General features: G+C 49.2%; 1 protein-coding gene across 1 annotated transcript; it reads left to right on the forward strand.

The window, feature by feature from the left end:
• Nucleotides 1-8,284: 8,284 nt before the first annotated feature.
• Nucleotides 8,285-16,746, forward strand: CFAP36 (cilia and flagella associated protein 36). Its single transcript, XM_027901676.1, has 10 exons — nucleotides 8,285-8,429; nucleotides 11,636-11,700; nucleotides 12,382-12,483; nucleotides 12,872-12,986; nucleotides 13,904-13,991; nucleotides 14,507-14,558; nucleotides 15,085-15,211; nucleotides 15,613-15,782; nucleotides 16,178-16,330; nucleotides 16,491-16,746. The coding sequence occupies exons 1-10, from the start codon at nucleotides 8,315-8,317 to the stop codon at nucleotides 16,575-16,577; spliced, it is 1,074 nt and encodes a 357-aa protein (XP_027757477.1). The 5' UTR covers nucleotides 8,285-8,314; the 3' UTR covers nucleotides 16,578-16,746.
• The last annotated feature ends 809 nt before the right edge of the window (nucleotides 16,747-17,555 follow it).

Here is a 17,555-nt window from a genome sequence, read left to right on the forward strand (position 1 = left end):
TGCCTTAAAAGGATGAGATTATTCAGCTTGTTCAGGCTGTATCTCTGCAAAAGGAAAACACCTTAACAAAGAATGGTTTGTTGCTGACCTGCAGCTGGTTATGGCATTTCATCTGAAAGCCTATTTAAGTCCTTAATGGTAACATTTATTCCCTCTCCCTCGGAGGAGTATTTTACAAACAAAATTAATTAGCAAACGAGGACAGCCAATTTGGTGCTATAGTTCGGGCTGACAGTCACCCAAGAGGGGTGTTGGCAGTAATAATAATCATTATCCCAAAGCACGGCGAGGTCTCCCGCCTGCTCTGAGAGCCCTGCAGGAGCTGGAGCTCCCCCCCTGCCTGCAGAGCACACAGAACCGGCAGCAGCTGGCAGGGCTGCTGCACACTGCCTGGGCACTAAGCGTGGGAATAGCCCACGAGTGACCTCCGGCTCGGATTATCCACCCCTGAGCCCTGCACGCGTCACCCAGGCCAGCCCTACTTCCACTCACGGCTGACTGACGTGCCCGCAGTTTGGGAGGGTTTTTGTTAACATTCCAGAGCTGGTCCTTCCACCCCGAGTGCAAATGCAGCCCTGCCGGTGATGCAGATTGACTTTCACAACTGCTCCGAGCTCTCCTCTCCTGCCCTGCCCGGTCCTTTCTTTACCGCTCCTGCCTCGATGCACCTCAGTGGAAGCTGCAGCACTGAAGTGTCAGCACTTCTGCAGTTTCCTTTGCAGCAGCTACACCGACCGTGCTTAAGGAATCACCCAGGCATTTAGGAACTGCTAATCCTCCCTGGGAAGAACACAAGGCTTGTTTCTTCCAAGGAATTTCTCGCTCAAGGGCCCGTGGCGCGGTTCAGTTTTGCCCACTAAATGCTCTTGCAGCAAGACCAAAAAAAAAAAAAAAAAAAAAAGGGGCTTAGTGCAATTTTTCTTGAGCTGTTTTGTGATGGCATTGTTCTGCTAATGTCATATTTATATGTCTGCTCTTTGAAGAGCTAATAGTTCTCCCAGTGCTTATTAATAGCAATAACAAAGACAAATCCAGCTGTTCAAGAGACAGTAAAAGCAGCTTAACAGCACAGAGGGTTAGAAATCATTTCAGTTCAATTATCACGGGTTTGGGACATGGACACCAAGCAGGAAGCTCCCTCCGAATTCCCCTATTACTCCTTGCCATAAGTATCCCAGTTTCCCCTGTCACTCTGGGTTATGTATCATAGCCTGTAACGGCAGGAAATCCATAACATCACGTACAGGGACAGTTTATTTCCCCCCTGCTTCTACGCACACACAAAAACAGCAGTTGCAGAAGAAACAAGAAAAATATCGATACAGGTGAGTCAACCAAATGCCCCGTTTCTCAATATTAAGCCTTCATTCCTAGTGTGACCCTCTTTGAAGTGAAAGTTGGAATTCTGGCAGCAGACATTATATAACCAGGTTTAGCTCATAACAGAACGACAGAGCTGAAGCTCCTTTACCTTATGTAACACTTATTTTAGCTTATTTTTAACCGTGACTTGAAAGTCAGCCCAGGAGCTCCTTAGGCTTTTTTTGTCAGTGCACTACAAAGGAAAAACCCAGATGAAACTGCACCTCCTCTGCACTCTGCTTGAACCAAGAGTGCCCCCGTGAGGATCTGTGTTTACACAGACGCAGAGGAGTAGAAAGCTTGAGGGTGACTGTTGAATTCAGAGTGAATTAAACTTTGCACTTTCATCTACAAATACAGCCCCAGAATGTGGCACACGGCTTTCCTACAGGTTTTCTATTAGGCTGATGTGGATGCACACGAGCCTTGCTGCTTCCAAACCTCTCTGTAATTTTGGCTCTACCTAAAACTACGTGACCAAAGTCCACCAAATATTCAACAGAAATAACAGTGCTAGTCTGGGGTAAAGACCAACATAAAAATGCTTTGATCCAGAAAACGAGAAGGGGGGGGGGGTGAGAAATCAGAAATTTTGGCAGGTAAGAAGGAGTTAGGAAATAAATAAGATGTATTATGAGACACCAGATTGCGAGGAGAAAAGGAGAAAGAACGTTAAAACAAGTTTCCTGCCATGGCACAACTACAAGGGGAACAGCACATCAGGAATTCTGAGAGTGTTGTGTATAAAATCTGGTCAGAGAAGTGCTGATTCAAAAATGAAGAGCTGCTGCTGTTCCAGGGTGTGCCCACACAGGGGGCTGGATCCAATTAACGGCACTGAGCTCGCTTGCTGCTCACTGCAATGATCCCAACCCCGCCGATGCACAACTGGCACGAGATCACACATCTGCTTCTGGTACAGAGCACTGATCTGAAGGCTTGCTGGGTTGGTACTGGCTTTGATACGGATGCCTCTGATCTGTCCTTGGTTTTGCAGCCCCCCGGGTGCTTCCTCACCCCACCTGCCTCCTGAGCAGCCCAGGCAGTTTGCTCTGGGACTCGCTGTCCCCAGCAGTGCCCCGTGTCCTCTGCACTTACAGGACTGGCATTAGGCTCAAAGAGCCTTATGCAAGAGCCTGGCTGAGCCCTGGGGAGCAGCAGGGGCTCCACTGAACCCTGATAACAAAGCTGTCAGCCTTTTTTCTGCCAGCTCTCAGCTCCTGTGCCCACCCAAAGGTCCAGACCTGCAGTGGAGACCTGAGCCTGGTGGTGTGTATCTTGTGACTGTACCATCAGCATTCCCCTTCATGAAACAGTATGCACCTTAAAACAAGGAATCCCTGCCCCAGGCATCCCTAGTCACCTGCTCCTGACCAACCAAGGCATCCCTCAGCCTGTCACAAACTGTCACTGATCCTTCTGAGCAACCTGTCCTGAGTTCTCCGTGTCAGACCTCCTCACTGCAGTGTTGTGTGGCGAGCAGTGAAGGTCTGGCACACCCCCCCCCCCCCCCAGTCTTCAGAATTCATTGTTACCTTTTGCTTAACGACTGACTGATCCCATTCTTTCACGCTGGCTCAGCTTCAGAGTTTGCCACTCGGGAAGCCCTTCCCTTTCCCATCCATCATCCCCTCTGGCATCCCGGATTTACAGCTGAAAATCCTGCCACAGAAAGTGCCCACCAGGCGTGCAGCAGGGAGCTAAACACTTTGTGAAGGTCAGTTTGAGGCACTCCATCCTAGTACAGATTAGCACAGAGCACCACACGAGGCCTTCTGGAGGCGTTTTCCAAGTCAAAAGTACAACATTTAATTTCTACCAAAGCTTTCAGGCCATATTTTTCTCATATAAAAAGCATTCTGGCACAAAAATGCATTCAAACAGCAAGGAGCCAGTAATGTTAATACCAAACACGCTAAACCCTCTTTATTTCCCTGAGAACCATGTGCATTTCTGCAGGGAATGTAAAATTGAATTTCAAGCACAGGAAGTGCTCTGTTACTCCTCTGGCACCACAATGCAGAGCTGCTTTGTTGCTTGCTCTAAAATAGTAAGCTAAGCCTGTCCAGCCGAGTGCAGAGTCAGGAAGGAGCCTTCTGATCCCCAGCACCAAAATGGATCTCGCCGGGCTCTTGTCAGCTTTCCCAGGCAAGCACTTTCCCTGCTTTATCGCAGTGGACACATTAGCAGCATTAGGACTCCCAGCAGAGTCTGCAATGCAATTTGTAACCTCCCCCCAGCCCTTGTCCTCCATCCAGCTCTCCTCCCGGCCTGCAGTCCTGCCAGGATTTCTGCCAGGAGTGCAAAAGCAGGGATTAGCTCCCCCTCGTGAGCCTGTGAGCCAGCCCACCGCGGGCATATGCAAAGCAGCAGAACTCCATGGAACCCAGCAGAGACACCTCATGGCAAACCCCTTCCCATCAGATCCCAGGATCAGGAACTGGATAAGAAATCAGCAAAACCACCCCATCCCACTCCACTCCTAAAAAAACACAACCCCAAGACAATAGAACCCCCCAAAGCCCAAACTAGCACCAATAAAGAGGCAAGGAGCGTAAGCCTGGTCTGGCAAGACCCTCACTGCTCCTTCCTTCTGCAGACAGCATTTCATCTCAAAGCCTCTGCATCCAGCCTTTGTCCCTGCAGGCTGTGGCAAACAAGAGCCCCTGGCTGACTCTTGACCCCTCCAGCTGAAAGCAGGGTGGGTGGGAATCACTCTGTGCCTCTCCAGAAAACAGAGCTGGCACTGGAGAGAAAAGGCCACAGCAAAAGCTTTGTGCACTGGTACCTTCCCACTGCTTGCCTTCCATTGTTCCACCACTGTGAAATCACTCTTTTTTCTGCTGCTCTTCTCCCCTCCCTCCCTGGGTGTCCCCCACAAACTCTCTCCAGCCTGCCTGTTCACACCTTGGTAAGGAGTGTTCATGGGTTTGATACACCTGCCACACTTGGGAACTTTCACAAGGTTAACCAAGCACCAGCAAGGCATGCAGGGGGTGAAATGAGTCCTCTGCCATAGGAGCACAGCCCCCAGCTTTGAGTTCTGCTGCCAGGTAACCCATAGGACAGGCACAAAATCCCCACAGTCACACACAGCATCGCCTGATGATGAACACTCAATGAAAGCAGAGTGGCCAAACTGCTAGAACTATTCTGAGTTTTTTTAAAATCATAACATTAAAGCACAAGCGAAAAAAATCCCAAAGCCCACAAATACAAACTACATAATAAATAACTCATGGTGCTTTTTCATAAAAATCAGCTATGAAGAATTACCCAGAGCTTAATGAAAACCATGCAGGCACTGGAATCCTACACCCAGCATGTCCTCCAAGTAGGAACAGGAGCAGCCCTACTAGTGCTGCTATCATTTCACCTGTTTATAAAGCTGGGGAAAGCTCCTACCTCTGCTCTTTGTGCCTTCCAGTGGTCACATGTGCAGAAAATAAAAAGAAACAGCAGAGCAGGAATGAAGAAGAAGCAGCAGCAGCACTACCACACAGCAGATTTAATCCTCCCAGTGCTGGCTGTGCTGGCAAGCCCCTTATTGCCCCGTGCCCCTCACCTGAAAGCTGTTGGGAGGCCAGTTGCAGCAGTGATGAGTTGATGGGGTGGCCTGAGGAGTTTGGGATTCATGGGCCGTGCTCAGATCCTAAAACAAGTCACCCTGACACTGCTGTGTCACCCTGACCACGTGGTTTCATCCCAGCGGTGAGCACTTCTGTCTTGGGATGTGACAGATACCACACTCTGGAGAATGGGATCGACTTCTGCTCTCTACCGTGTGTAATCTGCTCTTCTCATTTGCATAATTATCCCAATATCCAAGGTGCTCCCTCACCTGAAACCCATGGACCAGGACAGCCGTGGTGTGTCCAAACCACTGCCATCTGTACCTCCACGGAAGGGATTCTTTCTTGTACACCCAGCTGATGTTTCTGTTTGGGCAGTGCAAGGCACAGTTTCTGTGAGGCTCTCCAATGCATTGTCTTCTGGTTTTTTTGGTTTTTGTTTTTGTTTTTTTTTTTTTGCTTTTATAGTCAACAATACATTGCAATTAGCCAAAGTTCTTGGGGGCAACTGAAACATGTGGACAATAAAACTCAGAAATGCAAACTCTCCTTCAGTCCTTCCACAGAGCCCCCAGAACCAGCACTTTTGCCTGTAAAGGCCTTGCTGAAAGCCAAGCCCTGCAGGGACACTAAAAGACTCCAGCCAAACTCAGAAATAGGAAAGCCCTTCCCCCCGAATCCACATGCAACTTTAAAGGCTTTGATTTTTAATTTTTAACTATTATTATCACACACTTGGGGCAGCCGTGTTCCCTCACCTTTCCCTGCTCTTCCTCTGCAATCAGGAAAATGTCCCTGCATCTGGGAATTGAGTATTTTATTGTTTCTAATCATCTCCTGCCCTCAGTGTTACTATTTCATACTCCACAGACGCAGCTTTTCCTGGGTCAGTGGAATTCCCCACTTCCAAATAAAGGTCACAGAGCTTTTCCCTTTCCCTTTTCCCTTTTTAACCTGCTCATGGCTGCAGAACTGGGTGCCAGAAGAGATTAGAACAACAAAGCTCACAGGCTTCAAATCAAACCACGGCCTTCACCTTGCTCTAGTTCATCTTCCATCAACAACAACTGGAGCTGCACAGCAAAATCTCAATCATTTCAAGGCTTTTTAGAACTCAAGAGCTGCAGACAGCCCAGGGAAAATAATGGGGAAAGCACTGCAGCAATTACTCAACTAGTACTGAAATACTTGCTCAGTGCATGGAGAAAATCCCCACGGAAAATATACACACATATGGCAAAGTATAGAAAATGGCAAGTATAGAAAGAAAAAAAACCTAAAAGAGGGAAGAAATAAGTATTCTTGTAGTTTTAGTACCTCTTATTTCCACAAGTCACAAAGTAAAAGCTTTAGATGTTGGACACTTGAGATGCTTTTAAGATTAGGTAATTTAGGTAAGAATCATCATTGTATGAAAAGCAATGGCATGTGCTTATTGTTAGATAATTCCATGAGGAACGGCCAGAGGAGGTCAGATTTATACCACAATTCTAGAATTTCCTTTCAAAGAGAGAATTATTCCCCCTCCCCCAAAAAAAAAAACCCCAAACCTCCCAAATGAGAATTTGTGAAAACAAGCTGGAAAAGTTGCATCAGGTTTACCAAGGTGAAAATATTTATAGCTGGTGCAGTTGTAAGACAATTACAAAACAGGTGGATGGAAGAATCAAAGCCTAAACACAAAAGAGTAATTAATAACAAGACTGTTTAACTCTTTGCCAATATCCTTTAAACTACTCAAACATCTACAAAATTATCCACATGGAAGAAATTAAAGGTAATGTAATGCCTTTTTTTTTGTTTGTTTATAAATAGATAAATAAATTTAGAAAGGCAGCAGTAGGTCAACAGTGACGTTCACCAATAGGAAGTCAGATATTCCTAAGATTTTGGAATTTCAGACTTCCTTGTTATTGTGGAACCCACTGGAGTGAAGAGAGCTGGGCACTGACAGAAAGAATTCAGTGGAATGCAGAGACTGGAAAGGCTTGACAACATTTACCTGTCACTATTTATAGTTTTAAATATATTTATATATATATATAAAGCAATGACCCAAGAATATGTCAATATAATAGCAATTTGTTCAGAGGAGACAGAAAAATAAGCAATAATTTCTCTGTGACTCAGACAGGGATCATTTCCTGCTCCATCTCCTGTGTTATTAACAACTCCCGTGTTTCCCCTAACAGAGGGCAGAACATGACAATGTTGGGCAGTTCCCTGTGAGGGGGTAAAATGGCCATTAACATCTTTAAAAAAGGAGGAGGAGATTTCAAAGAGTTTTGGTTATTTTGGTGTTTTGTTTTTTTTTTACTTACCAGCGACACACCAGTAAAGCCCCACTCATGCAGCGTTAGGAGGGAAATACGTGTAAATATTGGGAAAAACTTCCCAGTCTGTGAGCAGAGGAACAGGCAAGGACAGTGAGAGGAATAGGAATTACCTTCATTTTAGTGGAGAAATGTGCCACAACCAGCAGCCCTAAGGAACATCCCAACAATGGATTGCTAATGGAAACCTTCTTGCTGTTGCCTTGTAAATCATTTCCCAGTTCTTTCACCGCAGGCTATTTACAGTACCACTGAGTTACAGATTATCCCTGTTCCCATGAAGGCCTAATGAGTGACCAACGTTCTAATTAGAATTAGAGCACCAGGTACAACAGCCAACAAGGCACAGGTGAGGTATTGTTTGCTGCTCGCTGTCACTGCACTCTGGGAGCGATAAAATAGGGGATAACGGGAGTTTTCCATCACCTGGGATCACCCTGCACGTCTTTATCCGTACAAAAATTGAATAGATAAGCCCAGCCTCGACTGTGCTGTGACACTGTGAGTGACAGAAGCATTATAACAGTCGGGGTCTCCGGGGCCATGTCCCCTCGTCTCCCGATTATCCCCAAACCCAGGGAAGCCGCAGCCTGGCTGGGAAAGGCAAGGCAGGCCGTTGCCGTGCTGGGTGACTGTGCCCTCGGTGGGTAACCTCGGGTTTGGGGGAGTGCCGAGCGCTGTAGTTACTGATTCCTCCTGTTTCAGCGGTGCGCGGGGCCCACGCTCGGGCGGCCGGGGATGCCGCGGGATGATGGAGCGCGATGATGCCGCGGGATGATGGAGCGGGATGATGCCGCGGGATGACGGAGCGGGATGATGCCGCGGAAGTGCTCCCGGTTGCCTCCAGCCCCTCTGCCGCCCGGTCCCCGCCCTCCTCCTGCCGCGCGTTCCCAGCGCCCACCTTCGCCAGGTAAGGCCGGGGTGCCGAGGGCCCGCTGCCAGGCCTCCTCGGCGCGGTGCGGATTCCCGGGAATGCCGTGAGGGCGGCCCCGCCGCGGGCGGTCCCGCCCCGTGACGCCGGTTGCCATCGCGGCCGCGCCGCCGGCCATGGCGGCGGAGGAGGAGGACGACGTGGAGTGGGTGGTGGACACGATCGCCGGGTTCCTGCGGGGGCCCGCCTGGTCCATCCCCATCCTGGAGTTCATGGAGCACAACTGCGAGGGTGAGCGCCGGGCCGGGCGGGCGGGCCGGGCGGGTCCCCGATGGCACGGCCGGGCTGTGTCCCCTGGCCGCGGTGTCCCCCCGCTCCCCGGGGCTGTGCGCGAACGGCCGCGGCCCCGCCGGCCGCTCCCGGGGCCCGCGCTGTGCCCCGAGCCAGCCCTGCGCCGGCATTTGCACCCATTAGCTCGTCCTGGGATTACGGCGGGAGCTCACGGCGGACACCGAGCCAGCGCTGCGCCCCGCTCGGCCGCCGAGGCTTTCCCGGAGCCGGGGGCTTCCCGTGGGACACCGGGCAGGACAGCCAAAAGCACCGCCCGGCCGGTGGGACAGAGGAGGAGAAGGCCCAAAGTTGAATTCCTGTAATTGTGTGAACGCTGGCAGTTCACGCAAACCCCATAAGGTGGTACCTCTCAAAAAATGATAGTCGGCACTAAGAATCAGTGGTTACCAGTCCTGGGCTGTAGTTGGTCCTGTCTGTGAGTTTGGCTCAGAATCAGCTCCAGTTAAAACTCCTTTTCTTCCTCAAGAAGGAACAGAGGGAATCAAGGAAGAACTTGGGGAGCATCCTGGAAAAGTGGAAGTGCAGGCAGTGAGGGGGACTTGGGATCCCCCTGTAGCTTGGGGAGACCTGCACGGGTGTGTCTGCAGTGAGGGAAGGAGGAAACACTTCCTGACGGAGAGATTTGGCTAAATTACTTCCACTGCTCACAGAACAATTTCTGCTGCCAAGGAACACCTGGAGCCTTTTGGGACCAAAATAAAGACCATTTGGGCAAGTGTGAAAGCAGTGCCTAAACCCTTTGGAAAGCAAAGGAGGCTTTCATTTGTGATTAGTGACAAAAATTGCTTTTCAGTTACCCTCAATCATTTGCACTCCTCCCGAGCTTTGCATGGGGCATGATCATCGTGGGGCTGTACGACTTGCCCTGCTCCACCAGGACAGGAGGGAGGGAAAGGGATAGGGAAATCCCGCCTGGAAGTGTTCTCCTGGGAAGTCTGCCCAAGCAGTGTGGTATCATGCAAAGGGTGTAGGTTTAGGTGTCCAGGGAATTGATTTATCCCTCTCAGGAGCGATGATCTCTCTTTAGAAGGTTGAGGGGAATTTGCTGGCAGTAAGAAGATTGTGGGCCTGCTGTAAATTTCCATGTACCATGAGGCAGGACTGTGCTGGGGCCTCCTGCTGTGCTGATCCCACTGCTGCTCTTGCACCCACATACTTTGTCAGGGCACGATTCTTCACATTGCCAAAACGTCCAGTCTTGGGGCTGCACGAGCAAATTAGCAACCTTTTCATCAACTGACAGGAATTTGTGGTTGCTCGAGAGTACAATGTGAATCTTGGTGAATTGGGGTGTAAGGAACTAATTTTGGAACTGTAGTTACTTAGGGCAAGTCCTTGCACTTCAGCCTGTAAATGGCCATCATGGTTTTCTGTCTGTTCATGGCTGCTTGCTTTCTCTGGCTGGAACAATTTCCCTTGTTGTGGAACTGCAGTGGGATCCATGGGGGTGTGCTTAGGGCAAGAAGGCTGTCTAGTTTTACTCAGATGTTCCCAGGTGCTCATTGGAACGTCATTTGGGCCCAAATAAGCTTGGTAAGAGTTGTGAGCACCAGCAGGTAAAGGTACAAAAGGCATGAACAGCCCCTGTGGCCTGTGACTCCCTCCCAGCACAGAACCACCTCAGCAGCCCCTCACTCACGCCAAACCTGACTTGAGCCCATCCCGTTTGAGGGGTCCCAGCCAAGATTTTCAGTTTTACCAGGAAAATGGAGAGCCAAAGACTGTGTGCCAAAACCCCCCAGGAACAATGACTGTGTGATTCAGGAGCCCTGAGTCAATGAAATCCAAGGTCTCCGCTCCAAGCGCTCCTAATGCCACTTAGGCAGGAGGAGATGCTGACTGCAGCTCCCTGCACTTGGCACTGAAGCTCTCCCAGCGTGTCCTCAGGCTGAGGACAGAGCACAGCCCCGGGTCACCCTGCCTGGGGGTTCCCAGGGCGGGAGGGGACAGCAGCACAGAGGGCACAGAGGAGCCAAGGGTGAAGGTTGGGGTTTCGAAGGGCTGGGAGGGACCCCTGGAGGGGAGGAGATGCACGAGGCAACAGGGGGCTCTCAAGTGCCTTCGCCCTCTTGGGCTTGGCAATGTGGTTGGTTGCCGTGGGAACAAGATTTATAGAACTTCTCCTACCGTTTCAGTTTATTGTTAGATGTTTTAAAGTATATGATTTTTGGATTTTTTAAAATTTCTTCATTAAAAACGTTGCCTTGTGCAACAATCCAAAAGCCTGTCCAGGCTCAGGGCACTCACAGCAGGTGAGAGGTGTCGGGAAAGTCACCCTCGCTCTGGGTGGAGGTCACACTGATTCTGTGGCCATCACCCCCACCAGGGATGGCACTGACACCTGAAGAGTAAAACACTCACCCACCGCTTCAAGCACAATTCCCGTGTTCTCCCAGCCACTTCAAAGGATGCTCCTGGGAAGTGACTCGTCCGACCCGGAGTGGCTAATCCTGAAGGGGATTGAGGCAGCCTTATTTCTAAGCCTCTGCTTTAATTGCCAGGTTTTACATTACCTCTCCTCATTGCTGGCATGACAAAGATGTAAATGAAGCCCCCCCAAACCCTTTAGTTTTCAGCTCCTTCCACCTCCCCTGCAGCGCAGAGATGGTGAGCCTGATGGTTCCACTCAGGGGTCCTGGATAGGGGTTTGTATGAACAGCATTAACAAAGAGCTTCACCACATTTCCTCTTTGGGTTTGTCTGCTTTTGTGCAGGCAGGGGCTCGTTTTCCTGCATCACCTTGGCTCAAAGACTGACATCTAAAGAGATTCAGTTTAAGCCATTAATTATTCCATCCTCCATGTAAATACATGGAGAGGGAGAAATTCCCTGCTTTATGTGTCATCTGCCACCTTGGAACCCCCCTACACAGCTTCCTGTGCTAGTTCCTCTATTAAATCTTCATTTTTAGTGAATGTAAAAGATACATTTCCCCAATATTGAATCGTGGAACTTCATTCCATTAAACTACCAAAAGCACACGTTTGGCCTGAGTGTGGGGAAAAAACACGTGACTACAATAACTTCATGTGGTTAAACACATTACATGAAATATATTGCCTTGTAAAGGTTAATGTCTCTGTTTAAGGCATCAGCTGATTTGTGTACACTGACCAGAAAATGTTTCTTCCTCCCCCCCCACCCAGTTTTTGACGATGAAGAAGAGAGCAAGTTGTCTTACACAGAAATTTATCAGGAGTACCAAGCCCTGGTGAGCATCACTCGCTGTTTGGGGTAAATTGCTCAGAAAACCGATTTAAAATGTTGGATTAGTGCTTAGCTGAGCTTCTAACTGGGTTATCTTTGTAACTTAGAATTTTCTAACGTTGCCTGTGATTTAGAAATCCTTTGAGCTCTACTTGTCACTTGTGCTTAAACACCAGACAGGTAGAAAAGAGACTGTGACACACTCACATCTTCTGCTGTGCTCCATTTTTAATTAAAGTTAATATATCCACTGCCTTCCAGACTGTATTTATCAGCTTGGTAATGTTGTTTTCTGCCAAGTTAAAATGACAAAGAGCAGGAAGTCTGAGAACACACACACAGCTTGTATTTCGTTCACTAGGGAGCCTTTTGAATGAAATCTTTGGAGTTAAATTTCAATTGTCAGAAAGAAACTACAGGATTTTTTTTTTTTTGGAGCTTAAATACCTCCAAACCAATACATGGAGATTTCCAAAATACCCTTTTTGCAACGGGGCCTGGGAATACTTGATGTTAAAAAGCATCAGGTGAATAAATACAAGCCAGCTTCCATCAGAAAAACGAGTTACAAGTTGTCCTGGGAGTTTAAAAAGCACACCAGCAGAAAAGAATGTACAGTGGTGAAAAGAATTCCTGTGATTCTCAGGGAGAAAGCTCCCAAAGCCAGGCTGGTCCTTCCCCACAGGTGGAGAAGCTGCTGGAGGACTATCTCAAAGAGGTTGGAATCAACGAAGAGAAGTTCCAGGAGGCTTTCTCATCCCCGCTTGCCAAGACCCACACCTCGCAGGTATTTGCCTTCCTGAAGCAAACACATCAACCCTCAGCTCTGGGGGGGAAGTTTCATTCTCAGCTTGGTGTTTGCACTGGCAGAGCAGGGGGGAGATGAAGCTTGGAGAAGTTTTCTTGTCGTAACCTTACCCTGGGAAAGCCAGTTTGTCTTACTGCCACGATAACTTTGTCATAGTATTGTTGTAGACATGTTGATCTAAAGGCATAACCCCCCAAACTCTTTTCCTGACTACTACTGTATGTCTGGAACAGTAAACAGGTAGGAGAATGAGCTATTAAACCCTCAACCCCTGCCCCTCAGAGTGGAAGTGCCAGTGGAATTGCAGGCAGGCCGAGCTGGCTGCGATTCCTGCAGGGTCTGATTTGGGTGTATTTCCCCCCCCCAGGCCATTCTGCAGACGGTGTTGGCAGCAGAAGATTTTAGGCTTTTTAAAAAAATGATGGTGCAGAAAAACATTGAAATGCAATTGCAAGCCCTTCGGATCATTAAGGAAAGGAATGGTAAGAAGGGGTGAAAGGGGGGATCACCTCAGGGTTGTAGAGTTCTTCTGGGGCCTGTTTAATCCACTCCAAAGGAGTGTGGAATTCTGGTTCTGCCCCAGCTCAGGTTATTGGAAAACTCGCAGTTGATGTTCCTGGGACTGGGATTTCAATGCTCACTCCTTGGCTTGCATTCCCAGTGCCAGCTGCCTGTGTTAGAAATTAACACATTTTTCACTTCTGCTTGTCTAAACTTCTCCGTGAGGCTCGACTGAGCTGTTTGTTACGGAATTTTGGTGCCCATTTGAGTGTTAAAACAATCAGATCAGTCCCTCAGACATGCCAGTAGTGGCAGGTGGAATTCTGCTGAACTGTCTGCAATTCACACTGAAAAATCCCCAGGGAAACCAGGAGCCAAAGCCTTCACCGTGCTAATACATACCTGGAAAAGCAGATAATGCAACCCCAACTCTGCTGCTTCTGAAGGATTGTCATCTCCCCGCTCCTTCCTCCTGTTCCTGCAGTTTCCCCATGCTGGTTTGTCTCCTGCTTTTCAGGGAGCAATTGAAGATGTCCCCTTTCTCCCAGCAGCTGAATCTGGGGGTGGATCAGTTGGCCATGGCTGAGCTGCAGCCTGCAGGAAGCACCACAGAACAGCCAGCACAGAGCTTGGCTCAGCCTGGCACGGCCAAACTGCCACGGTCAGGAACCTTTGCCCTTTTGCTGCCAGGATCCAGGACCTTTTCCTCCAGGATCACCCAGGACCTTCTTGGGAACAGTTACAGAGAGGAGGAATTAGATGGCTTGGGGTTGTGGATGTGGTTTTCTTGTGTTTGCTTTTTTTCTTTGGATTTTTTTTTTCCTTCTCTCTGCCAGTTGGAGCACAAAAATCACTTCCTTTACAGTAAGACATAATTTTTGCTCTTGTTTTTTTCCAGGTGTCTTGCCTGAGTGTCTGACAGAGGGTTCTGATGTGTTCAGTGAGATTGAGCAAGAAGAAATGAAAATACTCAAGGAGGTTCTCAGGTGAGGAACAAATCACTCCTACTTTGGGTGATTTATTAAAATCAGAAATAAAGGTCTGTAGGACCTGCCTTCTCCAGGAAACTGCCTTCATCTTACAGGTGACAGGAATGTTCTTGCCAAAATCTGCTGAACAAATGACATCCTCAGAGACCCCCATTCCCAGTTGACAGGTTTATAAACAAATCCAGGTTGTACTGGAGGGGCTGTTTCCCCTCTGCAGTCTGGAAATACTTCCCTTCCTGCCTTTAAAGCAGCCAGTGAAATAAGGGCTGGATAAGCCCTGGGAATTCCTACACAGTTATTTTTGCCCAGGGAAAGAGGACAGTGGGGTTTGTGTGTTTATCCTAATTCTTAATTTCCATGAAGAGTGTGTTTTCAAGGAAGTGATGGAAATATTTTGGATACTACCAAATACCCGTATCCAAACAGCCCTCAGATATTGAAGCAGTGCTAAACATACCTAAAAATCACTTATCCTGAAGGAGTTTTGAGTCTTTCCTTGTGCTCTGTTACAGAAAATCTAAGGAAGAATATGACCTGGAGCAGGAGAGGAGGAGGACAGAGGAGGTGAGTGCTTTACCTGTGCTCTGAGCTGTGCTTAGGAACTGCTGCCACATTCCCGTCCTGCCTGGGACCGGAGCACTCCCGGAGTGCCATCCACGCACGTATCCCATGGCAACCACCTTCCCAGCACCCAGAATCCTGGGAGCAGATCCTTTCAGGCCCAGAGAACATGGGAATTAGGAATATTGTCAGGATCAAAGAGCCTTCAAAGCTCGAGCTGCCTGGGGCTGACAGCGGCGCTAATCCCTCAGGAATTACCTTCAGGAGCGCTTCAGGGCCAGGGCAGTTGTCGTGAGGTGCTCCCAGCACTGCCAGAGCTCATCACCAGCCCCCAGAAATGCCCTCCAAGAGCCCAGCCCTTCCCACGTGGAAGGGAAACCCAGTGGGAATGGGGGCTGGCCCGAGGGGGGAGTCGTGGCCATCATGACCTGGGAGTTCTGGGAGCTTCCTCAGGGTGGGCAGGTGGGTGCCTGCAGTGCAGAGCCAGGGGCTGCAGCATTGGGTTTATTTCCTTGCTTTCTGATTGAAGGCACAAGCTAAACTCAAAGCACCAGATGCCTCCCACAGTTCTCCAGGGAATTCCAGAGGAGCTGTAAAAGTAAAGGAACCCACTGAGGGAGCTGAGGGTGCTGAAGAAACTCCAAGATGTGCCCCAGGTAATTTTAGGGTGGGGGGTGCGTGTGCAATGCTGAGTGTGCAATAGGAGGTGGGGTTTAAATTATACAAGAGTCCACTCGTGTCAAGATTTTCAGGCTGTGAGTAAAACAGCCTTAAATAAAATAATAATAATAATAATAATAATGATAAAAATAAAAAGAAAAGAACAGCACCTGACCTTCCCTGGGAGGAGTTCTGCTCAAGAGGAGTCTCAGGAAAGTTCTGGAACACACCCTGCTCCGCTGTCTGGTGACTGGAGAGGCCTCAGGAGAAAAGGGGAGAAATGTGCCTTTTTTAAGTTTTCCACTTCATGAAGACACATCTGGACAGAGGAAGAAACGCTGATCTGTTATTTTTATCTCATTTCTCTTCTTTCTAATTTCTCTGTCAAATTCCTCAGAGGGATCTCATAAATCTCCAAAGGAGGACCTGAGGCCAGTCTGCCCAGTACAAAAAGGAGCTGAAAACTCACCTCAGCCCTCCTGTGCCAAGGGGAAAGAGGACTCCAAGAAGAGGCCTGCTGGGAAACGCTCCGAGAGCACAGCACAGAAAGCTGCTCTCAAAGGGCCTGTAAGTCTGAACCAAACCAGAACAAACCCCCCAAACCTGGAACTACAGGGCCAAGAGCAGGCCTGCATGTGGAATAGATACTTCACACAGTGTTGTTTCTGTCCTTGGAATCAGGTTGCTTCGGGGTAATTTGTTTTAAAAACCAGCGTGCAAACACTTTTGATGAGGTTCCCAGGTTAATTAGCAGAGTTCAGCTCGTGACTCTGGGTTCAGAGTGGGGTTCAGCCTCAGTGCCACCATAATTTCTTAAGACACAGCTCTGGCTTGAAGACTCAACTTGCATTTGTTCTCAGCTGATAATTTGGGAGGCAAATAGAGTGTGAGTGCTTTTCTTGCACGGGACATGGATACCAAAATGTAATTTCAACATGTGCTTTCAATCTTTTCCCCCCCAGAGTTTATCAGAAACCGAACAACAGGAGCTGAAGCAGCGTGAGGAATATCTGAAGAAAAAACGAGACATGCTGCTGGCCACGAAGAAAGAGTCAAAAACCAGGGCAGCAACACCCCCAGCCACTGACCAGAAAGAGGAGGAGACACCCAAACAGGTGAAGCACCCCCACACCTCAGCCAAAACCCCACGGGTGGCTCCAGGGCAGGCGTTGATGCTGCTGAACGGTGGGGCAGGGGCAAAAAGCCCATTCCCCCTCTGGGCCGTGTCCCCTGCCAGGGCAGCTGCTCAGGGCCTGTTGTTCTGCCTTTGCTTAGGAAGTGTCAGAAGAGAAGCAGAGGTTGCTGCAGAAGAGGAAGATGCTGGCAGAGAAACTAAAAGAAGAGGTCATTAATAAGCGATAGTTTGAAGAGCTCCTTGCGGGCCCCAGGAACAGAAGGATGATTTTAGAACAGATCGGATCACCAGTGAGTGGAGGGGTTTGGTTTCCAATCTTACCTGTAGCTTTCTAGAACTCTCAGACAAGCAGCTCAGCCCTTGGTAAATCACTGTTGCAACTGCACTGACCCGCCGTGAGCGCCCGTGCCCAGCAGGGAGCCCGGGACAGCCTGCAGTGCCCACACCTGCCCCAGCCTCTGCAGAGCCTGCACAACAGCAGCACAGCTGGAGAGCAGGTGAAGTCATTCCTGTGGCAGCAGGTCAGAGCTAGACACGGTAACTTTGGCTTTTTTAACAGTACACAACTTGGTCCCTTTATTAGCCCATCCTAAAATCACTCTTTGCAGCTGTGCAACGTAATAAAGGCCGATTCCCCAAGGAAGTGCAACCTTGGCCACCTCAGTTTTCAGGAAGGTGATGCAGCGTAGGGATGTAAGAACGGACTGCAGATTACAGCCTTCTACAGGCTCCTGGGGCCCTTCACCAGCCCGAGGTCCAAGTTTGCTACCAACACTACTTTAGGTTAAAGGAATTGCTTTGGTTGCAAAGCTGGGGCTGTCCCCAGCAACTCCCTCCCAGAGTGTAGAAATCTTTCACATCTTTACTGGTTTGGCCTTGAGAGACTGGAAGTGGGGAAAGAGGCCCCCCTTTGCCCAGGGCATCACATCCCTGAGTGCCCCAGCAGCCCATGGGAAGAGAGACAAACCCACCTGGTGCAGTTCCGTGTCCTTTTTATTAAACTAGCATTTCTAACCGGTACAGTTGGCAGGTGCTCTGTTCTTTTCCAAAAAGGGGGGTAGTGGGAGGGCCCCAGGCAGAGGAACCAGCACTGAGGGGTGACAGCCCCAGGCACAGCCATAGCAGAGCGCTGGGTGTCTGTCACCTCCTGGCAGTGTAGGTGGCTTTAATGGGACAGCTCGTGCCACATGGCCCCCAGAGAAACT

This window comes from Empidonax traillii, unplaced genomic scaffold (assembly GCF_003031625.1).
Source record: "Empidonax traillii isolate 1590-97213 ecotype Southwest subspecies unplaced genomic scaffold, ASM303162v1 scaffold804:size347002, whole genome shotgun sequence".
Classification (NCBI taxonomy): domain Eukaryota; kingdom Metazoa; phylum Chordata; class Aves; order Passeriformes; family Tyrannidae; genus Empidonax; species Empidonax traillii.

Excerpts from the sequence above, each read along its gene's own strand:
- CFAP36 (XM_027901676.1), top strand. The coding sequence starts at position 8,315 with ATGGCGGCGGAGGAGGAGGACGACGTGGAGTGGGTGGTGGACACGATC. Across the intron at positions 15,212-15,612 it reads AACTCCAAGATGTGCCCCAG|AGGGATCTCATAAATCTCCA; the intron begins GTAATTTTAGGG and ends CAAATTCCTCAG. Across the intron at positions 15,783-16,177 it reads AAGCTGCTCTCAAAGGGCCT|AGTTTATCAGAAACCGAACA; the intron begins GTAAGTCTGAAC and ends TTTCCCCCCCAG.